Source organism: Juglans microcarpa x Juglans regia, chromosome 2D (assembly GCF_004785595.1).
Source record: "Juglans microcarpa x Juglans regia isolate MS1-56 chromosome 2D, Jm3101_v1.0, whole genome shotgun sequence".
NCBI lineage: Eukaryota > Viridiplantae > Streptophyta > Magnoliopsida > Fagales > Juglandaceae > Juglans > Juglans microcarpa x Juglans regia.
The window spans coordinates 17,315,650-17,335,290 of NC_054596.1; the positions used below are offsets into that span (position 1 = coordinate 17,315,650).

The following is a 19,641-nucleotide window of genomic DNA, read 5'->3' on the forward strand; positions in this document are numbered from 1 at the left end:
TCATCATTCTCATATACTACACACCACACTTCTTTTTCTTTTTTTTTTATTCTTCTTAAACTTATTTAATTCTTCTACTCATCATATATATATATATACACTACATATTTAGTAACAGAAAAAATAAAAAATATGATGTGTAATATGTGAAACTGATGAATAAAATTTTCTATTGAATTTAGAAATAATGTAAAAAATTAGTATTGCTCCATTTAATCGCTAGGTCAATTGGCCTTTTTTTTCATTTTTTTTAATATTTAATATTTTTAAAAAATATAAAAAATATATCAATATACTAATAATATTTTTATAATTATTAAATAAAAAAAATTAAAATATATGAGGTATATAAACGAGAAGATAAATTGAATAGGTAAAGTAGCAATTTTTCAAAAAATTATATACCCTAACTCACTCCTGATGGCCCCCGATCGAGCAGGAGAGAGAGAACTAAATTTGAAACGCACGTTCGATGGTCGTAGAGAGTTTGTTCTAGAAAAGCTCTTTCCAATTTATTCCTTCCCTTCTTCTTCTTCTTCTCCTTCTCTCTCTTTTCTTTTTCTTCTTAATCATTGCCTCGCACCGTTTGGATCCGTCATACTCTGCTCAAGGTCTCTGATCCTCTCCTCTTCTCCCTCTCGATATCCCTCTACCAGGTGCCAATCAATTACTCTTCTGATTCGGTAAGATCAATGGTTTTGGATTATATGTAATGTTTAAACGTTTTATTTATTCAGACGAAGATTTTCGTCTGAGCGATATTTGAATTGCTATTCAGTGTCGCATCCATTTTTCCTTTATCCATTTGGTTTCTGAGAAAATGGAGGAGTGATCAAAATAAGAAAGAAGGGAAAAGTGGATAACGTGAAATTCAACCGAGCTAAAGTTCGTTCTTTCTTTCTTTTTTTCCTGATGAAAATGGTTAGAACCGTAGAATCGATTAAGTCATGCTCTGATTTGCTGTTCTGCTTAGATTTTCCTGGCAACCAAACAGTTAACGTGAGGTTGTGTTGTTGTCTGTGACTGATTTGAACCGATATGGATCCTGTACTGATCAGGTTAGCTCACAAGTGGCGAGGAAATGATTTCGGGGATAATTCGACGCAAAGTTGCTTCGGTATTAATCAAAATTTTGCTCTCATTTTTTTTTTCTCTTTTCTTTTTGTTTGCATTATTGACGGCGTTAACTTAGTCACTGCACGTGATTCTAATTAGCTGTTGTGTTTTAGTTTTGATTCAATGTGTTGTTAGTATTTTAATTGATAGCTTTGTTGTTTATGTGTTGATCATAACCAAAGGTATTAGGACAGTCAGTGCCGAGGATTAGGCCCTCAGTGTCGGGGCCAAGATATTACAGGAAAACTCAGAAAGAGGTACTAATAATGTTTATTTTGTTACTTGCTCTTGTATTTTTTGGTTAGTTTTATTTTCCATGTTGGTAATTAGAGTCGTTGTAATCTTAATGGAGTAGTTTCAGTTATTTTCCTTAACAGCATCATAAGATGATATTACATCAGGAGTGTGGATGTTGAGGATATATGTGGATTTGGAAAAAAATCTCTTGCTCATTGAAAGATGCAGTAAATATGACTAACAACGTCATAAATTGTTCCGCGAGTTATTGGTTCAGCCATGAATTGATTATTATAATTGCAGAACTTGGTAAAGCTTTTCTTTCCTGTCAATGTTAGTTGACTATAATTGATAGGCTGCGAGGGTTCCTTATATGTGCCTAACCAGCATTCACAACCACAAAAGAAAAAGAAGAAATGACATAGCAACATCTGGGCTTACATGCTGATTGTATTCTGCTTTTCATGGAATGATGTATTCAGCAGAGTTATGAAGTAAAATTCAACCCATTTACTGTGTTTGAAATTAAGAAAATGGTTTACCTCGTATTCCATCTACTTGCCACAATATTGTAGACATCTTCCAATACTATGAATATTGATCTATGCAGGCTTTCCTCGCTCGGCAAGGATTTGAATATGTCCAGAGCTCTAGTTACCACATTTTTCTAGGTGATCTTTTCGAAATTTCTTGTGAACAAATATGCTCTTGATAAGATCTTATTTAATATGTGTGGTCTCTTAATCCCTTTCTATGATTTGATTGCTTCGAATTCCTTTGTTATAGGAGTTCATTCCCATTCAAATCCAAGGTCAGTGAGTTCTCTTCTTTCATCTTAACAGGGATATTTCCAACTATTTTCTTCTTTTTTTTTTTTTTTTTTGAATCCTTTTTCGCATGGGGGTGTGAATTTTAGATGCAAGACTTAGAGCATGTCTTAAGCACTACAATTCGAAAGATATTACTTTCCTGATATAGGAGATTGTAAACTGATAATCAAAACCATTTGATTTGAAGCCTTCTTTTGGAATTTCTCACCAAATTAATCACGTCATATAACTTGAGAAAGCGGGTGGTCCAGGAATAGGGTTGTACACACCATGCTTCCACTTCACTAAAAGTCACAATGCTTATTGATGTTTGCAAGCTCACTCTCTTCTTCTAGCATTTAAAATTGTTTCTTTTGCTACCTCTGACGTACTTAAGTTGCGAAACTCTCGGCCTTCCCAGGTCTGAATCATTGGAAGGACAAATATAGGTTTACTACCTGCAAGTTTTTCTCCTCCTCTGGTTTCTTGTTTATTTCCTTTTTTTTGTGTGCATGCAGGGAAGTTACTGCAATATTTCAAACAGGGGCCTTTGTCCAATTGAGGAATAGATCATTTTCTTCAGACAATGGTAATGTATTGCTTATGCTTGCACAGATGTCTTATCCCAGTTTTGATACATTCACTTTTTTATGTTGTAGTGTGCTTTATACATATTGGAATTGTGTGGTTCTAATTGTTTCATTGTGTCTAGGGGACCTGGTTGAAGCTGTTGTTCCTTTTATGGGTGAATCTATAACTGATGGCACTTTGGCAAACTTTCTAAAGAGTATGTTCTTCTAGCATCTGCATTGTGAGCTGGTTACCATCCTTGAGATTTGTGTTGTGTAATATGCTTTTGAATTTGCTACATTCTGGTTGCATATGCATGACTTGAATGCCTTACGAAACTTATTCTTACAATAAATTATGAGCAGAGCCTGGTGACAGAGTTGAAGTTGATGAGCCAATTGCTCAGATTGAAACTGATAAGGTAACAGCACACCCCCCCCCCCCCCCCTTCCCCCAAAACAGCAACACCACATAACTTGTAGAGATTGAATTGCACGTAGCAGTGCCTGTGGTGGGTTGAACACTGCATTATATCAATGGCTGCTCTATATAATTTTGTTCTTTTAAGTACACCAAATGAACATTCACTAGTAAAATCAATATGATTGAATTTGTTTCCATGTAGGTGACAATTGATGTAGTTAGTCCTGAAGCTGGCACCCTTCAAAAGGTAATATTGAGTAATGTGGCAATATGAATTAGTTGAATGCCATTGCAGTACCACTTTTCCCTCTTTGAAAATGGATCAAATTATATTGTCGTTGTACTGATCCTTTTTTCCTCTATCGTAAATTTATTTGTTTGTAGTTTGTGGCCAAGGAAGGGGATACTGTTGAACCAGGAACCAAGATTGCTGTCATCTCAAAATCGGGTGAAGGTGTGACACAAGCTCCATCAGAAAAAGCTGCTGCTCAACCACCACCTCCTGAACAGAAGAAAAGTGTAGAGAAGCAAACCCCCAAAGAAGAAACTGCCCCTGTTAAGGAGAAGATTAAAGAACCAACTCCGCCCCAACCCAAGACAAAAGGATCTTCTTCACCTCCTAAAGCCACAGCTTCAGAACCCCAACTTCCTCCTAAGGACAGGGAAAGACGAGTAAGTTTTAAGATTTCTTCTTCATGTAGTAAGATACATCTTTGTGACTTTATTAGATATGCTCCTCCAATTGGAAGGAAACACTGACCTTATCTTCTCCTGCTCAGGTTCCTATGACAAGACTCAGGAAGCGGGTTGCAACACGCCTGAAAGATTCTCAGAATACATTTGCTTTGCTGAGCACATTTAATGAGGTTGATATGTAAGTTTTAATCATCTTTCCTTTCAACCTTTAAGGGTTAACTATGTCCCTTTTCTTTTCAAACTTCTTTTAACTAGGTTGATATGCAATTTCTTTTCTTTTCCTTTTTCTTTTAGAACTTCTTTATAATCCGATTACCAGGTTTTGCCTTGCATTTAATACACTGAATTCAACAACTGTCCCGTTTTAAGTGAATGTAACCTTGTTTCAAATTTGAAGAATGAGGAGATAAACTAGTGAAAATCATAATTGTGGATTTGAAGTGCTATTTCGCTTTTGACTTTGTTTCCTTTTTGTTTGCTGGATGACTGTTGAATGGCTCTCCTTTTCTCCTGTCAATTTGCTGTGTAATGCAGGACTAACCTGATGAAGCTCCGTTCAGATTATAAAGATGCCTTTCTCGAAAAGCATGGAGTGAAATTAGGACTTATGTCTGGCTTTGTGAAAGTATGTTCAAAGTATTAGGTCATGTGTGTAAAGTATTTTGTATATGAGTGCTGTTCGTGTGTATTCATTATCTTTTTCTAATTTGGTTCAGGCTGCTGTTACCGCACTTCAGAATCAGCCAATTGTCAATGCTGTCATTGATGGTGATGATATCATATATCGAGATTACGTTGACATCAGCATTGCTGTTGGCACTCCTAAGGTATCCCTGAACTCATTCCTTTCAGAACTCAAGTTCTATTGAATTTCTCAAATTCTGAGGTTGATAACCTTTTGTTGGCTGAACAGATACAAGTTCTCAATGTTTAACAACATAAGGTAGAGAAGGATTTGATTGATTGGAAGTTGAGGCTTTTAGTATCTTTTGTTTCCAATGGACTAACTAGAGCACTCAGAATCATCTACTGCGAACTGATCCATGTCTGAATCCATACTGCAATCTTCTGCAGTATCACTAGTTGTCCCTATTTTTAAGAACTAGACCTGGACTTTCAAAATCTATGGAAAGGTAAAAAAATGATTCACATATTTGAACAGATATACTTCCACAGATTAGTTGACTAAACCTAGCTTGGAAGAAGAACAATAATTAAACATTTTGGCAATTTTTCCATGTGTGTCCTCAGACGTATAAACATGCCTCAAGATTCGCAGGAACATTGTAATGTGTGGTATGGATTGTAAATGGTTTTATGAACGTACCCTTTTCTTTGGTTAGAATGCCACATTCACCTTATTTTGAGCTGTTTTTCAAGCATGTGATGTGAGCTTTTAGAAACTTCTCATTGAATTAATTATCGGTTTGCATCTAACCATCCATCATCAAATTCCGTTCCTATTCAAGGGCCTCGTTGTTCCAGTTATTCGCAATACTGATAAGATGAACTTCGCCGAGATAGAGAAGGAGATCAATACTCTAGCTAAGAAGGCAAATGATGGTTCTATATCAATTGATGAGATGGCTGGAGGTACATTCACAATATCAAATGGTGGTGTCTATGGAAGTCTTTTAAGTACACCAATCATCAACCCACCACAGGTATGGCTTTATATAATTTTGTCTTGGTTAATTTTTTTAATTATTCTTTAGCACCATTGTCTAGTTATATATCTAAATGATTAATACAACCTTTGCCACACTTTTCAATAGTTATAGTATTCTTATTGTTTTAATTTTTTTTCTTAATACGTGTGTTCTTCCGTTGCGTATTTTTGACAGTCAGCTATATTAGGCATGCACTCAATAGTGACCCGTCCAATGGTTGTTGGGGGCAATATTGTTCCAAGGCCAATGATGTATATCGCCTTGACTTATGATCATAGGCTGATTGATGGGAGGGAGGCTGTGTTTTTCCTGCGCCGTATCAAAGATGTTGTGGAGGACCCTCGGAGGCTCCTCCTCGATGTATGAAGAAATCTTTTCCAAATTCCTTATTTTCTGGTATTAAACATGCAATTCGGTATCACCCAGAATAACATCCCAGAATTTAAAATTTTGTCGAGATGTCTTTTTTGATCTGCAATGACACAGTTGTCAAATTGCTTGCTTTAGTTCACATTTCCAAGGACGAACCTCATCAAGTTATGGTATTAGTATTACGGATACTGGATTTGCATATCGAGTACTTTCATCTGTTGACATTTTATGTGTCCTTTTGACGGACGGTGAATTCTTTTACAGATCACGTAAAAGCCTCAGAGTCTATAAATACAAGATCCTTGGATGAAGGATCGACACCGTTATGTGTACAAATGTTATTTATCTATTGGTCAGGGTTGTTATAACTCCATATTCTGTGCTATTATTACCGGTTTCCTTGTTCTTTATAGAGTTAGCATGGCAGGGTTGATTGGTTTTTCTTTTTTTTTTTTTTTCCTTGGCATTGGGTATTGGAGATAGTTCCGACTAATCTTGGAAGTGTACAAACTCTCGGAAAAGAGTTTTTCATAAGTGTACCACAGATAATTCAAGGAGAGAAGGACAAACTCTTCCAGTTCGATGGTTCCGAAAGTGTGAATGCAAGTTATAACTACTTGAACTCAAAGACTATCCAATTATAAGGCACCTGCACCCCCATTGGGGTTGGTAAGGTTGATAATTGATAGAAGCAGTTCCTGTTCTAATTTTCGGCCTCCCTCTCTCTGGTTGGTCTCAATGATCCTTAACTGTATATTCTAGTAATTTCACATTGGAGGCAATGATCTCTAACCATTTTTCTTGTAATAGATGTCATTCTATTTGGGGTAAATCGGGACCGAACCATCATCTAGGGGAAGCACCCTATTGCCCCCTTCCTACACCTCATCCCCACATGGGGGTTCGGCGTTCATTTAAAAAAAATTGGTTATCAAAGGTCCAAAACAACATTGTTTTGGTAACGAAATTTCTTAATATATATATATATATATATATATATATATATATATATGCTTTGGGCTGGCGGGCGGGCTTGCTTTAAAACTGTTTGTGACCACTACGGCTTTACAACTGTTTACACTTACCCGGAGAGTATGCTTTTGCTAGCCACTGTAGCCAGCCGAAAGCATAATCATATAGGTGAGTATGACAGATCAGTGCCCTCGTAATGATCTTGATATTAGCTATAGCGGGAGACATAAAACACATGATTATGGTGGTAACCACATTGAAAATACAGGAGTGTGAATACTCGAGCATTTACTTGCATTACGAGCAGGGCCGCCCGTTAGAATCTCTTCAGCTAAGAGAACCCGGTTAGAATCACAGCAGATGATACAACTAAACAGAATGACAGATGATTTACATAATCACAATGAGATAGCATAAAAGAGAATGAATAGCATCAACTAGAGATGATGGATATAAAACTTAGTGCAATTATGTAATAGGATTCGCAAAATTGTCACCAATTACATACCAAATTAGTCCATAATTAGCACTTGACATGGCTCATCTCCTATAAGCCAAAAACATACACTACTTACTATGCCGATGATTTAGTGTTGGACTGAAAAACTACCTATCTATAACAAAGGGAAACAATCCTGCTCAGGTGATAAATAGAAATCTCATGTCTGCCTCGGTTAATTTCCCAAGGGCCTCTGATGAACCACCTACAGTCCTGCAAAACAAAATTTGTTACGTCTGTACCAATGAGGGGACGACTATGGATGGATGACACGTTCTAAATGGTAGACAAATCACACTTACCCTTCAAAAACGAGTTCCTTCTTTTCTTGCAGCTTCAGAATCCTCTCCTCAATTGTATTCTCAATAACAAATCTCACGATTCTGAAAATATGAAGACAAAGTAAGATTCATTGAAGAAAAGAGTAATCTAATAAGAACTTGGGATATTGAAGTAATGAACAAAAGGCAGCACCTAATTGGTTTATACTGCCCAATCCGGTGTATTCTATCCTGTGCTTGCCGCTCCACAGCTGGGTTCCACCACGGATCCATCAAGAAGACCTAGACACAGGTGCAGCACATGGAAGCATATCAAAACTTAAGAAACTACTAGCAAGTAATTACATTCAGGCATCCACCATTAAAACGCTAAAATGTGTTCTTTTGTGGTATGTCATTTAATAAGAGCTAAAGAATGACCGAGTTAAAAACCGAAACCAAACAACTAAAAAATAAGTATGGCAGAAGGATATCGGTGGTAATATCATGAAAATGGAACATGAGTTCCCTACTGCAGAAGAGAACTTTCCTTGAAATTCTGATATGGAGTCCAAGAAAATTTAACATAAACTTTTTTCTTTATTGAAAAATGAAAAACTTAATTAATATCTAAACACAGGTAAACAAGCATGGTTCATCGATGCCAATTGAACCTGAAAAATATAGAAACTAAAATCAACAAGATTCGGAAAGTAATTACTCACATGTGAAGCAACAGTAAGATTCAAAGCAACACCCCCGGCTTTCAAGCTCATGAGGAAAATCCTGCAATCCGGGTCCTCAGTAAACCGCTTGATAGCAGCATCTCTTGCAGACATGGACATGCTTCCAACTAATTGCACACAATTTATACCAGACTGCAACAGGTTCAATGCATTAATTACTTTGTCTACTTCCATAAAGAGATAAATAAAAGATTGAAATGCACATTTTAAATTACCTTATGGAGGGAATAATTGATGAGATCCAAGAATGATGTGAACTGGCTGAAAACAATTCCTTTCGCAGAACCATCCCTTTCAATCATGTACCTAATTTCTTCCCTCTAAAACCATTTAAACTCAGTCAACAGCAAGTGAAAAAATTTATCAATTGCAATAGACATACACACAAGAAAACGCATAGGCAAATCAACAAAAATATAAAATGACCAATTACGAAAGTATAAAAACCCTTGCAAAGTAAAGACACTCAGAAATGGTAAACAGGTAAACATGCACAGAATTATCAAATGATCAATTAATTGTTTAGCGGTATGGCAAGTGAAAAAATATAAAACCGTTGCAATAGACCTACACTCAGAAAACATAGAAGCAAATCAACATAAAATATTGATTTGCTTTGCCCAAAAAATTATATCAATTTTTTTGGAAGGGATATTTACTAGAGATGAAAACAGTTTTCAATGACCACAAATAAAAAAGAACACACTTGGAAAGGTACAGCAATTAATGGTTTAGCAATCCTGGAAGTTGGATTAGGCAACCTCCTAGATAAAAGAATCTTGAAACTTCAAAACTGAGAAACCTGAAACTTTAGCTTCAACATGTCCCTTGTCGTTTAACACTTGTTTTTTCAATTTTTAAATAATAATTCCTTATTTATTTCTGAAAATGAAAAGACACTAAATAAGATAAAATGTATGTTAGGTGACATAATGAATAACAACTTGCTCTCTTGAATGATTTGCTTTGCTATTTGAAATGTAATTTGAGAACATCAACTGCTATGACATTTGAAGCGATTTTCTTGCAAGTCTACTAGAATATGTAGAAGGGTTTTTTAATTTAGAGGAATGAGCATAAATAAAAGCACTTTTGCAATTGCCTTCGAAGATCTCTGTGTTCTCTATATTTGCATAAAAAATGACAAGACATCATAAGCTGGCAAAATCATGTCAAGAAATATCACAATATATGTGATCATTCTTTAAGCAAATCTTATAAACATAATAATTTTTTAAGCAAATATCACAAGATATGTGATTTGCCCATAGGGTTTTTCTTTTTCTTTTTTCTCAATGTATAAAACTATCCACGGTGTAATCTGGACAGAGAAAAGGGAAAAGAGCATATGTATTATGTAACAAGTTCGTTGACAGGTACCAATGCCTCCATTTTTGTGCTTGTCTGAAAATCATCAAGTTGTATTCTGTTTAGAATGCTTGAGGATCTGTACCCCTTAATGGTAGTTTTAGAAGCCTGATCTCCATCATCCACATTTCTAGTTAAATCGACCGTAAGTAATTTTGAACATGAAGGGCAAGAGGCTTGTCCCAAGGAAGCACAGAAATCAATCAGACAAGCCTTACAGAAAACATGCTCACAAGCAGTGACCTGTAACAATAAGAAAAAGCTTTTAGGCAGAAAATCAACCAAGGACCAGGTATTAATCTACTTATACGAAGCAAAGCAAGGCAGGGTGTATCTACAAAGCAAATGCACTACTTCAGGATAAAAGAATATATATTTGAACTTGGTCATTCACCACCCAATAACAAGTTGTTATTTATTATGTCACTGTCACCAAACATGCAATTCAAAGGTTTTTATTTCTTCTCCAGAAAAGTAACAAAATTCATAGGTAAACTAAATTGTGCATTTGGAAAAAATGAAGCACTTATTATTTGTGTTAACTTAATGGGAATTTATTTATTCCGTCTCATCCCTCAAGAATTTAATTAAAAAGTTATATGCCCATATTTTAAAGTAGGTAGGCTTTTTTTTTTTTTTTTTTTTTTGTGCTGGGGGGGGGGGGGGGGGGGGGGGGGGGGGGGGGTTGGATTTTATATCCGAGAAGAAAAAAAAACTGTAACCGAGAAGATAATTTACCACATTATCTTCAGCTGGGTGATGACAGATGCCACATACTCGTTCAGTATTGTCATTACTAGCCATGTTTGCACTTCTTAGTGCCGCAGTTCTAGAATATACCACTAGGTAAGGATGATCAACTGCCTGTGATTTTGCACAAAAATTAAATTAGAGACATTGGCAGATGAGATTAGTCCACAACACATTATCTTTTTTTATAGGTACAATAATGTTATTATAAGCGCAAAAAGGACACAACCCAAATACACAGAAAGTATACAATAGGAAAAATCCAAATAGCAAGATGAAGAAAAAGAGCATAATTCTAAGAACTCCAGAAAGCTAGAAGAATGAATACTATTGTGCACCGCCATCCAAATATTTTTTTTATTTTTTTTAGTAAGTAAATGATTGTATCAATAAAATAGGTATAGCCCAAGTACACAAGATGGTAAACAAGACAAAACACCTATCTAGGATGAAGAAATGCAAAACTGCCATCCAAATATAAAGAAAGGTAAACATAATGGCCCTTAAATCTAACAAAAGCCCCTCACAATCTTCACAAGAAACAAGCAAAATTGTTCCCATCAAGCATAACGAGACCATCCTCCAAACCCCTACGTTGCTGGCAAAATTGGGACTTTGCCAGCATGCCATCGAATTTACTACCTGCTGGGGCATGACCCTTGCAATCTCAAAAGTACAAAATATCATATTGCCCATGGATCCAGTGCCACCTCTCAGCATAGCAGAAAGATGATCAACGCTTCCTCCACTCTGCTTACACATGATCACCAGTCCATTACTACAGCCCTCCTCTTTTTTGATAAGTAGAGAGGGTGCAACACGACAACTTCCAAGGAGGTCACCCATCCTAGTAACTACAGCATTCTTCTTTCTCAAGTTATCCACATTTAAGAATTTCCCGGATGCTTCCAACAGAAAAAAGAATGTTACGAGGGCGCCGTAGTTCTCCAAATATTCTTCCAAGGAAGCATGAGGGCCATCTTGGAGGAAGAGTAGGTGGTAGAAAGACTTGATCTCAAATGTCTCTCTTTTGGAAGCAATATGGTATATTTTAGCAGCCCAACCACTTCTCAGTCTAAGAGAACACAAACAATTGAAGAATGAAGAGATCATCCCAACCTCCTAACCATGCACATCTATAATGAAAGTAATATTCCATTGGAGTCTATTCTCATATTTGTAAAAGTTATGCTATCGACATCTCATTACAGCATGAAATGCTAATCGATGCCAGGAAATGTCTTCAATTGGCTAATCTGCAAACAATAAATGGTGCCAGAACATGAACTAGACCCATGTCCCACCTCAAATTTAACACATGAGAAATCTGCATCCACGTAATTTTCCACCCCCACCCAAAAGACCTGCTAACCTCATTGGTACATCCTCCCAAAATACTAATATAATACCTTCTACCAAGACTCTTGACAGTGCCCCTCTTTGTGGCATGCCATAACCATTTGTCCAACAGAGCTTTAAAGACCAATAATAGGTTTTAACCTCCAAACCACTAGAAGAATCAGAGTGCAAATGCTAACCCATTTAATGAGGTGCTTCACTTCCTCGACACTCCCATCCCACAAGAAATCCCATTGATGTTTCTCAAGGCAATGGGATGCATCAATAGGAATGGGGAAGAGAGCCAAGGAAATATGTGGCAAATTGGAGGGAGTACTTGCAATCAGTGTGATCAACTGGCCCAGTGTTACTAAAAGCGTGCTTAAGTAGAATGCAACAAGATTGACGCTTCACTAACCAAAAACAAAGCGCATTTACAAAAGTGCACTTCTTGGCGCTTTCAGTGTTTGCTTAAAGAGCAAAAAAAGCACATCTTGGTAATTTCTTTGAAGAAAATGTAATATATCAATTCAGGACCCAAAAAATGATGTAAAAAAATTCTCTTAAGTATATTAGTTGATATTGAAGATCATTTATGTTCCATTGTACCACATGTTGACATATGTGATGTGTATGCTTTGAACCTGATATAATGGTCTGTCTTTCTAGATGGATTGATGTTTGATTTCTTATGTTAGCATAGAAGTCAGTACCTACAGTTATTAAGCTTTTCTGGTCATGGACTTTTTGGTAGATTTTAATTCAACAACACACTTTAATTTGCTTATGGCTACCCGGTATCATAGATGTGTTTATTTAGTAAAGCACAAGAGAGTTATATAGATTGATATGTTTAAATTTTATGTAATTAGCTGACTACTTGATTGTCCTTCTATATATTACTCTAATAAATTGAGTTAATATTTAAATATGTGACCATCTTGCCTTTCAAGTCTTTTTTTATTGTGTTTCATGTAATATTTGTTATCATACATCATTTAGAAAATGTGCACTTTGCACGTAGGCTGACAGTGTTTGCACTTAAATATGTCCTGCGCTTTAATCAACACTAGACTGCCCTTAGATAAATACAGTCACTTCCACCCAGCTAACCGGCATTCCATTTTCTCAATAAGGCCATACCAAATGAATTTTTCCTTGAATGGAAAAGGGAAGATCCACATACTTCATAGGCAGAGAATATTGGTCCGCAGCATGTTACCAGCTTTTTACTTCTATAATTTAAATCTTAAGCGGCTGAATGCAGAATGCAAACACCACCCTTCCTTGACTGTCAGTCGGTGGCATGTCTGACTTCCACCAAGTCAGAAGTTCGAAGGTTGGTAGAGAGGAGAAGAAGATGAGGAATGTAGGATGCAAACCAGTCTTTAAGAATAAGATAGATGGGTAGAACTCTAACCTTGATCAGTAAAGTCTATCCATCGGAAGATTCTGAAAAACTTTCTTAATCAGGAACAAAGTTCATGTTCTGATAAAAAATTTTGAAAGGCCAAAATAGTTCCCAAACGAAAAAGGCTACACATGATTAATGCAAGCCCTCACTTTGTATATTTCTAACTACAGCATGCATACTTTAAAAAGGGAACCAAACCGCTACTCTGTTTTATAATATAGTTGTCATTTACCTGCCGCAAGCGTGTGAGAAGGTCAAATATGTGAGCATAGTTATTCATCACAGTTCCTGCCTGAACATATCTGTAAAGAACCAAGCAAATTTATACAAAAACACTGAATTAATTTTATACGATTGATGAACTACTTATTTGTGTTGGTGTGTACCAGCACATTTAGAAAAAATACAATCATTGAATGGAAATAAATTTTTCCATTTAAAATTTTTAAAGGAATTTCAAGAAATTAAAAACTCACTCAACAATTTTTCTCTCGAATTTTTCAAAATAAAAATATAACAAAAAGAAAAGAAAAGAACAAAACAGGATTCTACATGTTAAATCCCCCCCCCCCCCCCCCTTTCTGAAAAAAAGGAGAAAAAAAAAGCAACCTATTGCAGCAAAATCTTGAACTTTCAGAAAAATTAAACCTGAACCTTAAGCCTCTAGACTGAGGTGAAATGATGTTAATAACAAATGCATAAACATGTGAAATCCAAGATTGAAACACAAAGAAAAAGAGATTGAGGTGATGTACGTATTGAACTGCGCCTGACTGTCATTGTACAATGATTCATAATAATCTTGTTCTTTGATGTCGAGGGTATCCCGCCTCAATGAAACCTGCACAAAAACTAGGGAAGCATTATACCCAGAAAGGAAAAAGGAGAGGGTGTAAGACATAAAGCAATAAAACTTACAATTCTAGGAGGAAGTGCTAGATCAGAAGCCCTGCCTTTTTTTGTGCGTCTTAGCACAATGGTTTTTAAAATTTTGTGTTTGAGCAAAATCATGGCTCTGCGTCCCTCATCACTATTTACATATGTTTGTATTGGTGTAGCAACATACTAAAAAGAATCAAGGATTAAATGGTTTGTCAGCAATGTGAAAAACAGATGCCCCATAAGCAACAAAAAGAAAAACAAGAGCAATAATTTTCAGTACTCACCTTATTCCACCAACAAAAATGTCTCACAGAACTATGAGGACAGTTCGAACATTCTTTTGAGGAACTGCATGAAGCCATCAGACTCACGAAGATATGAATAAAAATGACACCAAAATTTAACAAAAAGTATTTCAAATGATGATTGGAGAATGGAGAATAAAGCACACAAGAAAAAGATAAAACTAAGTATAAGAGAACACTAAGTATAAGAAAAAACTAAGTATAAAAGTTTTTTTATTAACATCCACCAATTCTTAAAGCCATTTCCTTGTTACCACGCAACAGTATGATGTGCTACAACATTTCCTTACTGTGAACTTGGAAAGTAGAAAGAGGAAAAACAAACAGAACAAGTCATTTGAGCAAGATACGAAATCTATAGCATTTTTCATTTTAAACCAATCACAGGCCTCATATTTTGCAACATGAGAAGATCTGAAAATGTCCCAGAAACCTCCCAATGGAAAGATGTTTTCCGTACAAGAAAAATATAAAGACATACTAGTGCTAATTGTATGTCAAACTAGTACTAGTAAATCAAATTATACACTACCAACAAATGTACACGATTAGTTCATATTTGTAGACAAGTCAGAAAGAATCCTGAATCTCAAAGCATACCTATGATCAAGTGTTCTGCAATCACAGTCCTTACATAAGTAGTAAGAATATGGTATTATTCTCAGGAAGCGAACCTGTGTAATTAGCATTGCAACCATATCAGTTTACCAGAGACAGTTGCCTGATTGTAGCAATTTTCTCAAACTTTTTTTTTTCTTTTTTAATAAGTAAAAAGGTTTTTTTTTTCAAACATGCATTCAACTTACCAAAGAGTAAAGTTCTCCAACACGGTTCTGAAGGGGAGTGCCACTTAAGGCCCATTTGTATGAAGACTCTAAAGCAAGAACAGCTTTTGCAGTATTACAATGTCTAGCTTTTATATAATGTGCCTATTTGAAATAGAAGAGCTATAAGCATTTTTAGAACGGAGAACTACTTCTGGAAAGCATAAGCCCAGGTTAGAAAATAACTTTTGAAGTCTTTTTTGATAGATACAAAAGGACCACAAACACTATAGAGATCCATGGATGCAAATAAATAACAGAACAACAAGAAAATAAACAAGACATTGGATTTGGCATGCAAGCAATACAGGGAAAAAGCAACTCCAAATTGTTATTAGAATGTGATCAGATTTACTCTTTTTCTTTTGTAGATATGGTTTGACGAAGAACGTGTTCAAACGGAAACAACAGCTTCTACTTGAGCATAAGGGACACATTTTTCCACAGGGCAGGCAGATTCTCTTGGAATCACATCCAGCAGTGGTTGGAACAGCTCGCAAAATCCAACCACAATACAAAAAGATGATTTTGGGCAGAGGCCCATTCCAAGCTTAAAAGGCTTCTGTGAAAAAGAAGCACCACAGTGTCTACCTTATCACTTTATTTTTGGTTGATAAGAATCCAATTTCACAACAAGAGAAAAAGATAACCAATCAAAATAAATTAACAGATAAAATTCAATAATTTATAAGCAACATAAGCTTTTAAGCACTTAGGCATTTGAACATTTTAATATATATCTGGCTTACAACCCCTAGGGATTGGCTCAAAGTGGTAAAGGTCTTGGCCTTGAGGGTATGATCCCCCCAAGTCTAAGGTTCAAATCCCCTTGGGTGCAAACAATCTCTAGGGGCCATCAAACTGGGGGATTTTCCCCTTGAATTACCCAAGGTGCACTTGAGTGAAACTCCTAACCGAGGCCTATGCACCCCCAGGATTAGTCAAAACGCTGTTCTCGGACACCCAGTGCCAATAAAAAAAATATAAATATATCTGGTTTACAATATTTCCAATCAAAAGATATTGTCTAGCCATGTAAGTTTCATATCAATAACATTCATATTCTGGCCATATTATGTCACACCATATGTAGATGTGACATAATATATACTTATAAAAAAAAGATGTGACATAATATATACCTGGTTTAAAAAATATCCAATCAAAGATATTGTCTAGCCATGCAGGTATTCGTATCAATAATATTTAGATTCAGGTCATATTATGTTGCATCATGCATAGATGTCATGTCAAACCTGGAAAAATACACCTACCCCTCCCCCACCCCAACCCCAAAAAAAAAGAGGAAAAATTCTTCTATCATGAAATCATGAAACTCAGATAATCTTAGTGCAAAATTCCCCAGTTAAAACGTAGTCTATTGTTATAATCGTCCCTTGGGAAAATATTATTACTTATCAAAAATAAATAAATAATTCTCCCTTGGGAATAAATTTTCGTCCCAATACCAAGAGATCAAAAGCATGTCAAGCCTTTTATGTAGTTTTAACTAGTTACAAAATATTATTATAAAATTTGAGAATTCAGAATCACTATACCGACCACACCTGGCACATTAAAATGTCATCGATTGTGAATGCGTAACTAGATGCTTGTTCACGCACACACACACACAGAGATAGAGAGAAAGACAAAGGCCACAAAGCAAATTCAAACGAAAGCAAGAAGAATGAAAATTTCCTATTGCAAATAATTTATGCAAACTTACCTCATCCAAAATTACTCGTTCCCACCTTATAGCATGCAGGAATGATTTTCCTCTGGGAGAACCATCTACACCTACTGAATGTTCGTTTCCAAATCTAACTCCCCTATCCTTTTCTTTGTTGTTCTGGTATGGTGTCTTTTTACGAGCTCCCTTCCTTTTCTTGCAATCATATTCATTCATCTTGTCTTCAGCAGGTTCTGTTTCCTGATTTGCAATCACAGTTTTGCTTTTTTTCCTTGCTTGTTTAGACTGCTTCTCCGTTCTAATAGCATCAGGCCCGCAAAAATATTTCAAGTGAATTGACAGCTTACTATCATAAAATGCCTTGCCACAGTAAGGGCACTTTTTCTTGGGTGGCATCACATACTTTCTGTATTCAGCCTCAACAATAGAGTACGTTGTAATGACAAAATCATATTCTCCAAAATGTTTCGAATTCTTCCCTCTATTAGCCCCATGATAAACAAGCACCTTGGTGCTTCTCTCTGAAGTAAACCGATCAATCTCACTCACCCATTGGCTCACAGCAACCACAGGACAAACCACAAGAGTGGCTTTAATACCAGCCAAGTCTTTGGATGGGCCCGGTAATACAGAGGATTCATCCGGTTCACAAATCATTTTCTGAGTTCCCCGTTGAGCAAGGACAAGTGCAATTGCTTGAATGGTCTTCCCCATTCCCATCTCATCTGCAAGAATTCCCCCCCTAGTTGTAGATTTTTCCTGTTTCAAAGCCCAGGCCAACCATTCCTTTTGGTACCTTAGCAAAGGCATGATCAATTCCGATGGAGCCTCAGAAGTTTCAGTGATTATTTCATTCTGATTATCCAAATAAACTTTATCAAAATTTTCATCGATCCATCTCTGATGCTCTTCTTCCCACTGATTCCACATTAATCTTGGCTTTGGGACCCTATTTTTTGTTGTTCTTTTATGCATTTTCTTCTTGCTCAGCCCAATGAAATCAATTTCAACTGCTTTTTGCTGAGTAGATCGGTTTCCGCCTATAGCTCCACAATGCATTGCATTATCTTCGCGACCTGATTCTCCATACTCCACCACACTCTCTACCCCACTTGGATCTCCGTGCTCCACTATTTTCCATCCAGCCTTCCTCGTTGTCAAACCCTCATTGTAATTCTCATAATCATAACCATCATCTTCCCAATCATGAACCTTGATTGTACTTTTTGGTTTCTTGTTCAAGTCCAAATCCACTCTCCCTCCATTCTCTTCATCTACACTTATACACCATCATTTGTCACTTATATATAATTTAAAGCTAAAATCGACTACATCACATTTTACAGACTTGTCTGTTTCAAGTGAAAATAGCTCCTCAAGAACACTTTCCCAGAATTTTCAGTTTGTATATAAGCTCCAAGTACCCCATCACATTTCTCCAGCAAACATTTTCCCCGAGAGTTTTTAAAACAAATTCAATGGTTGCAATAAAATAGGAAAAAAATTTAACAGAAGATTTATCTGGCATCACAACAATAACAAAGAAGAAGAAAAAAAATCCAAAAGTACCTTCTTCGCTGGTATCTGATAGCACATAAACTTCGGAATCGGAGCCTGCTTCATTAGAGCTATCGTCACTTAGTTGTTGCACCTCCACATTGCTTGATTCTAATTTAGACATTATAACTTAAACTTAATAAGAGTGTCAAGCATTATTAAAGAAAATTCTGGAACTTTATCCAGTTCCATATCAATCCAAAAGCTAGAGTTCAAGGTTTTACTTCCTTTTCCTTTCCTACGTTACAGTAAGCACATAGAGCTACAATGTTAATAAATAAACGAATAGCATAGAAACTGATTAGGCTCTTATATCGATTAATCCAAATGCTAGTCTATAAATTTATTTTACTATATATATATATATATATATATGGATAATGCTAGAGCCGCTGGGAGCTCCCGCTAGGCTCTTTCACGTGTTTTTTTTTTTTTTCCTTTTTTTACATAGATTTTTTTATCATTTTTAAATAGATTTTATTATTATTATTATTTTTTACTTTGCTATTAAGGAAGTGTTTTTTTAATGATGTTGTGAATTTTTTTTTTTATTTTTTAAAAATGTTAAAAAAATCTATGTAAAAAAGAACAAAAAATAAACACATGAAAGAGACGCTCTAGCATTATATATATATATATATATATGGCATTTTCCAGTAAACAAACAGTCTTATTTAGGGAAAAGAAATTATTCTTTAAAAAAAAAAAAGGAAAAACAACGCATGCTTTACCAATTTTTTTCCCACACATTTTCAGTAACCCCCGATGATAGAAAGAAAAACCGCCAGAAAAGAAACTATAAAATTAAAAACAAGAAAATCAAGTTCGAGAGTTTACCATCTATCGGATGGTTAGAGATTCGCCTACGAGAACGAAGCTCCATTGCCTATTCACCCAACCAAACTCAAAAAATTAAGAAAAAAAAAACCCAATAAACTTTAGGGTTTGTTTAGGTTATCGCGAAACCCTTTCGCGGTTCGATGGAGGAAGGATAACAAGGCGGTCTTACCGTGCCGGCCACAGAGAGAGAGAGAGAGAGCGTAGGGACTTCCGCACGACTCCACGACGAGAAAGCGCGTTTTATATAGTGGCGAAGCGGCGGGAAGTTGATCTGAGCTCTTTAATATAGAACACCGGGAT

The 19,641-nt window shown here is 36.0% G+C and overlaps 2 protein-coding genes across 5 annotated transcripts; one reads left to right on the forward strand and one right to left on the reverse strand.

Annotated features, from left to right (window-relative positions):
• The first annotated feature begins 418 nt into the window (after nucleotides 1-418).
• On the forward strand, nucleotides 419-6,266 carry LOC121248645 (dihydrolipoyllysine-residue succinyltransferase component of 2-oxoglutarate dehydrogenase complex 2, mitochondrial-like). Of its 2 annotated transcripts, none has more exons than XM_041147179.1 (15): nucleotides 419-683; nucleotides 1,059-1,117; nucleotides 1,299-1,373; nucleotides 1,964-2,024; nucleotides 2,140-2,164; nucleotides 2,681-2,751; nucleotides 2,875-2,949; nucleotides 3,098-3,153; nucleotides 3,358-3,402; nucleotides 3,540-3,827; nucleotides 3,935-4,029; nucleotides 4,386-4,476; nucleotides 4,568-4,678; nucleotides 5,321-5,515; nucleotides 5,696-6,266. In XM_041147179.1, exons 2-15 carry the CDS (start codon nucleotides 1,082-1,084, stop codon nucleotides 5,885-5,887), a joined length of 1,416 nt encoding a protein of 471 aa, XP_041003113.1. In that variant the 5' UTR covers nucleotides 419-683; nucleotides 1,059-1,081; the 3' UTR covers nucleotides 5,888-6,266. The 2 variants fall into 2 exon arrangements, with proteins under 2 accessions (XP_041003113.1, XP_041003114.1); XM_041147180.1 differs by having other exon boundaries at nucleotides 419-656.
• A 1,029-nt stretch (nucleotides 6,267-7,295) lies between these two features.
• On the reverse strand, nucleotides 7,296-19,582 carry LOC121248644 (ATP-dependent helicase rhp16). 3 transcript variants are annotated; one of them, XM_041147176.1, is made up of 17 exons: nucleotides 19,511-19,582; nucleotides 19,339-19,395; nucleotides 18,514-18,612; nucleotides 16,981-18,218; nucleotides 15,234-15,356; nucleotides 15,028-15,101; nucleotides 14,407-14,470; nucleotides 14,159-14,305; nucleotides 13,996-14,081; nucleotides 13,473-13,542; nucleotides 10,477-10,602; nucleotides 9,751-9,981; nucleotides 8,586-8,690; nucleotides 8,350-8,502; nucleotides 7,839-7,927; nucleotides 7,667-7,747; nucleotides 7,296-7,577 (listed from the first exon to the last, which is right to left on the reverse strand). In XM_041147176.1, exons 2-17 carry the CDS (start codon nucleotides 19,382-19,384, stop codon nucleotides 7,505-7,507), a joined length of 2,805 nt encoding a protein of 934 aa, XP_041003110.1. In that variant the 5' UTR covers nucleotides 19,385-19,395; nucleotides 19,511-19,582; the 3' UTR covers nucleotides 7,296-7,504. The 3 variants fall into 3 exon arrangements, with proteins under 3 accessions (XP_041003110.1, XP_041003109.1, XP_041003112.1); XM_041147175.1 differs by having other exon boundaries at nucleotides 19,339-19,540; XM_041147178.1 differs by lacking the exons at nucleotides 7,296-7,577; nucleotides 7,667-7,747; nucleotides 7,839-7,927; nucleotides 8,350-8,502; nucleotides 19,511-19,582 and having other exon boundaries at nucleotides 8,646-8,690; nucleotides 9,824-9,981; nucleotides 19,339-19,504.
• Between the last annotated feature and the right edge of the window lie 59 nt (nucleotides 19,583-19,641).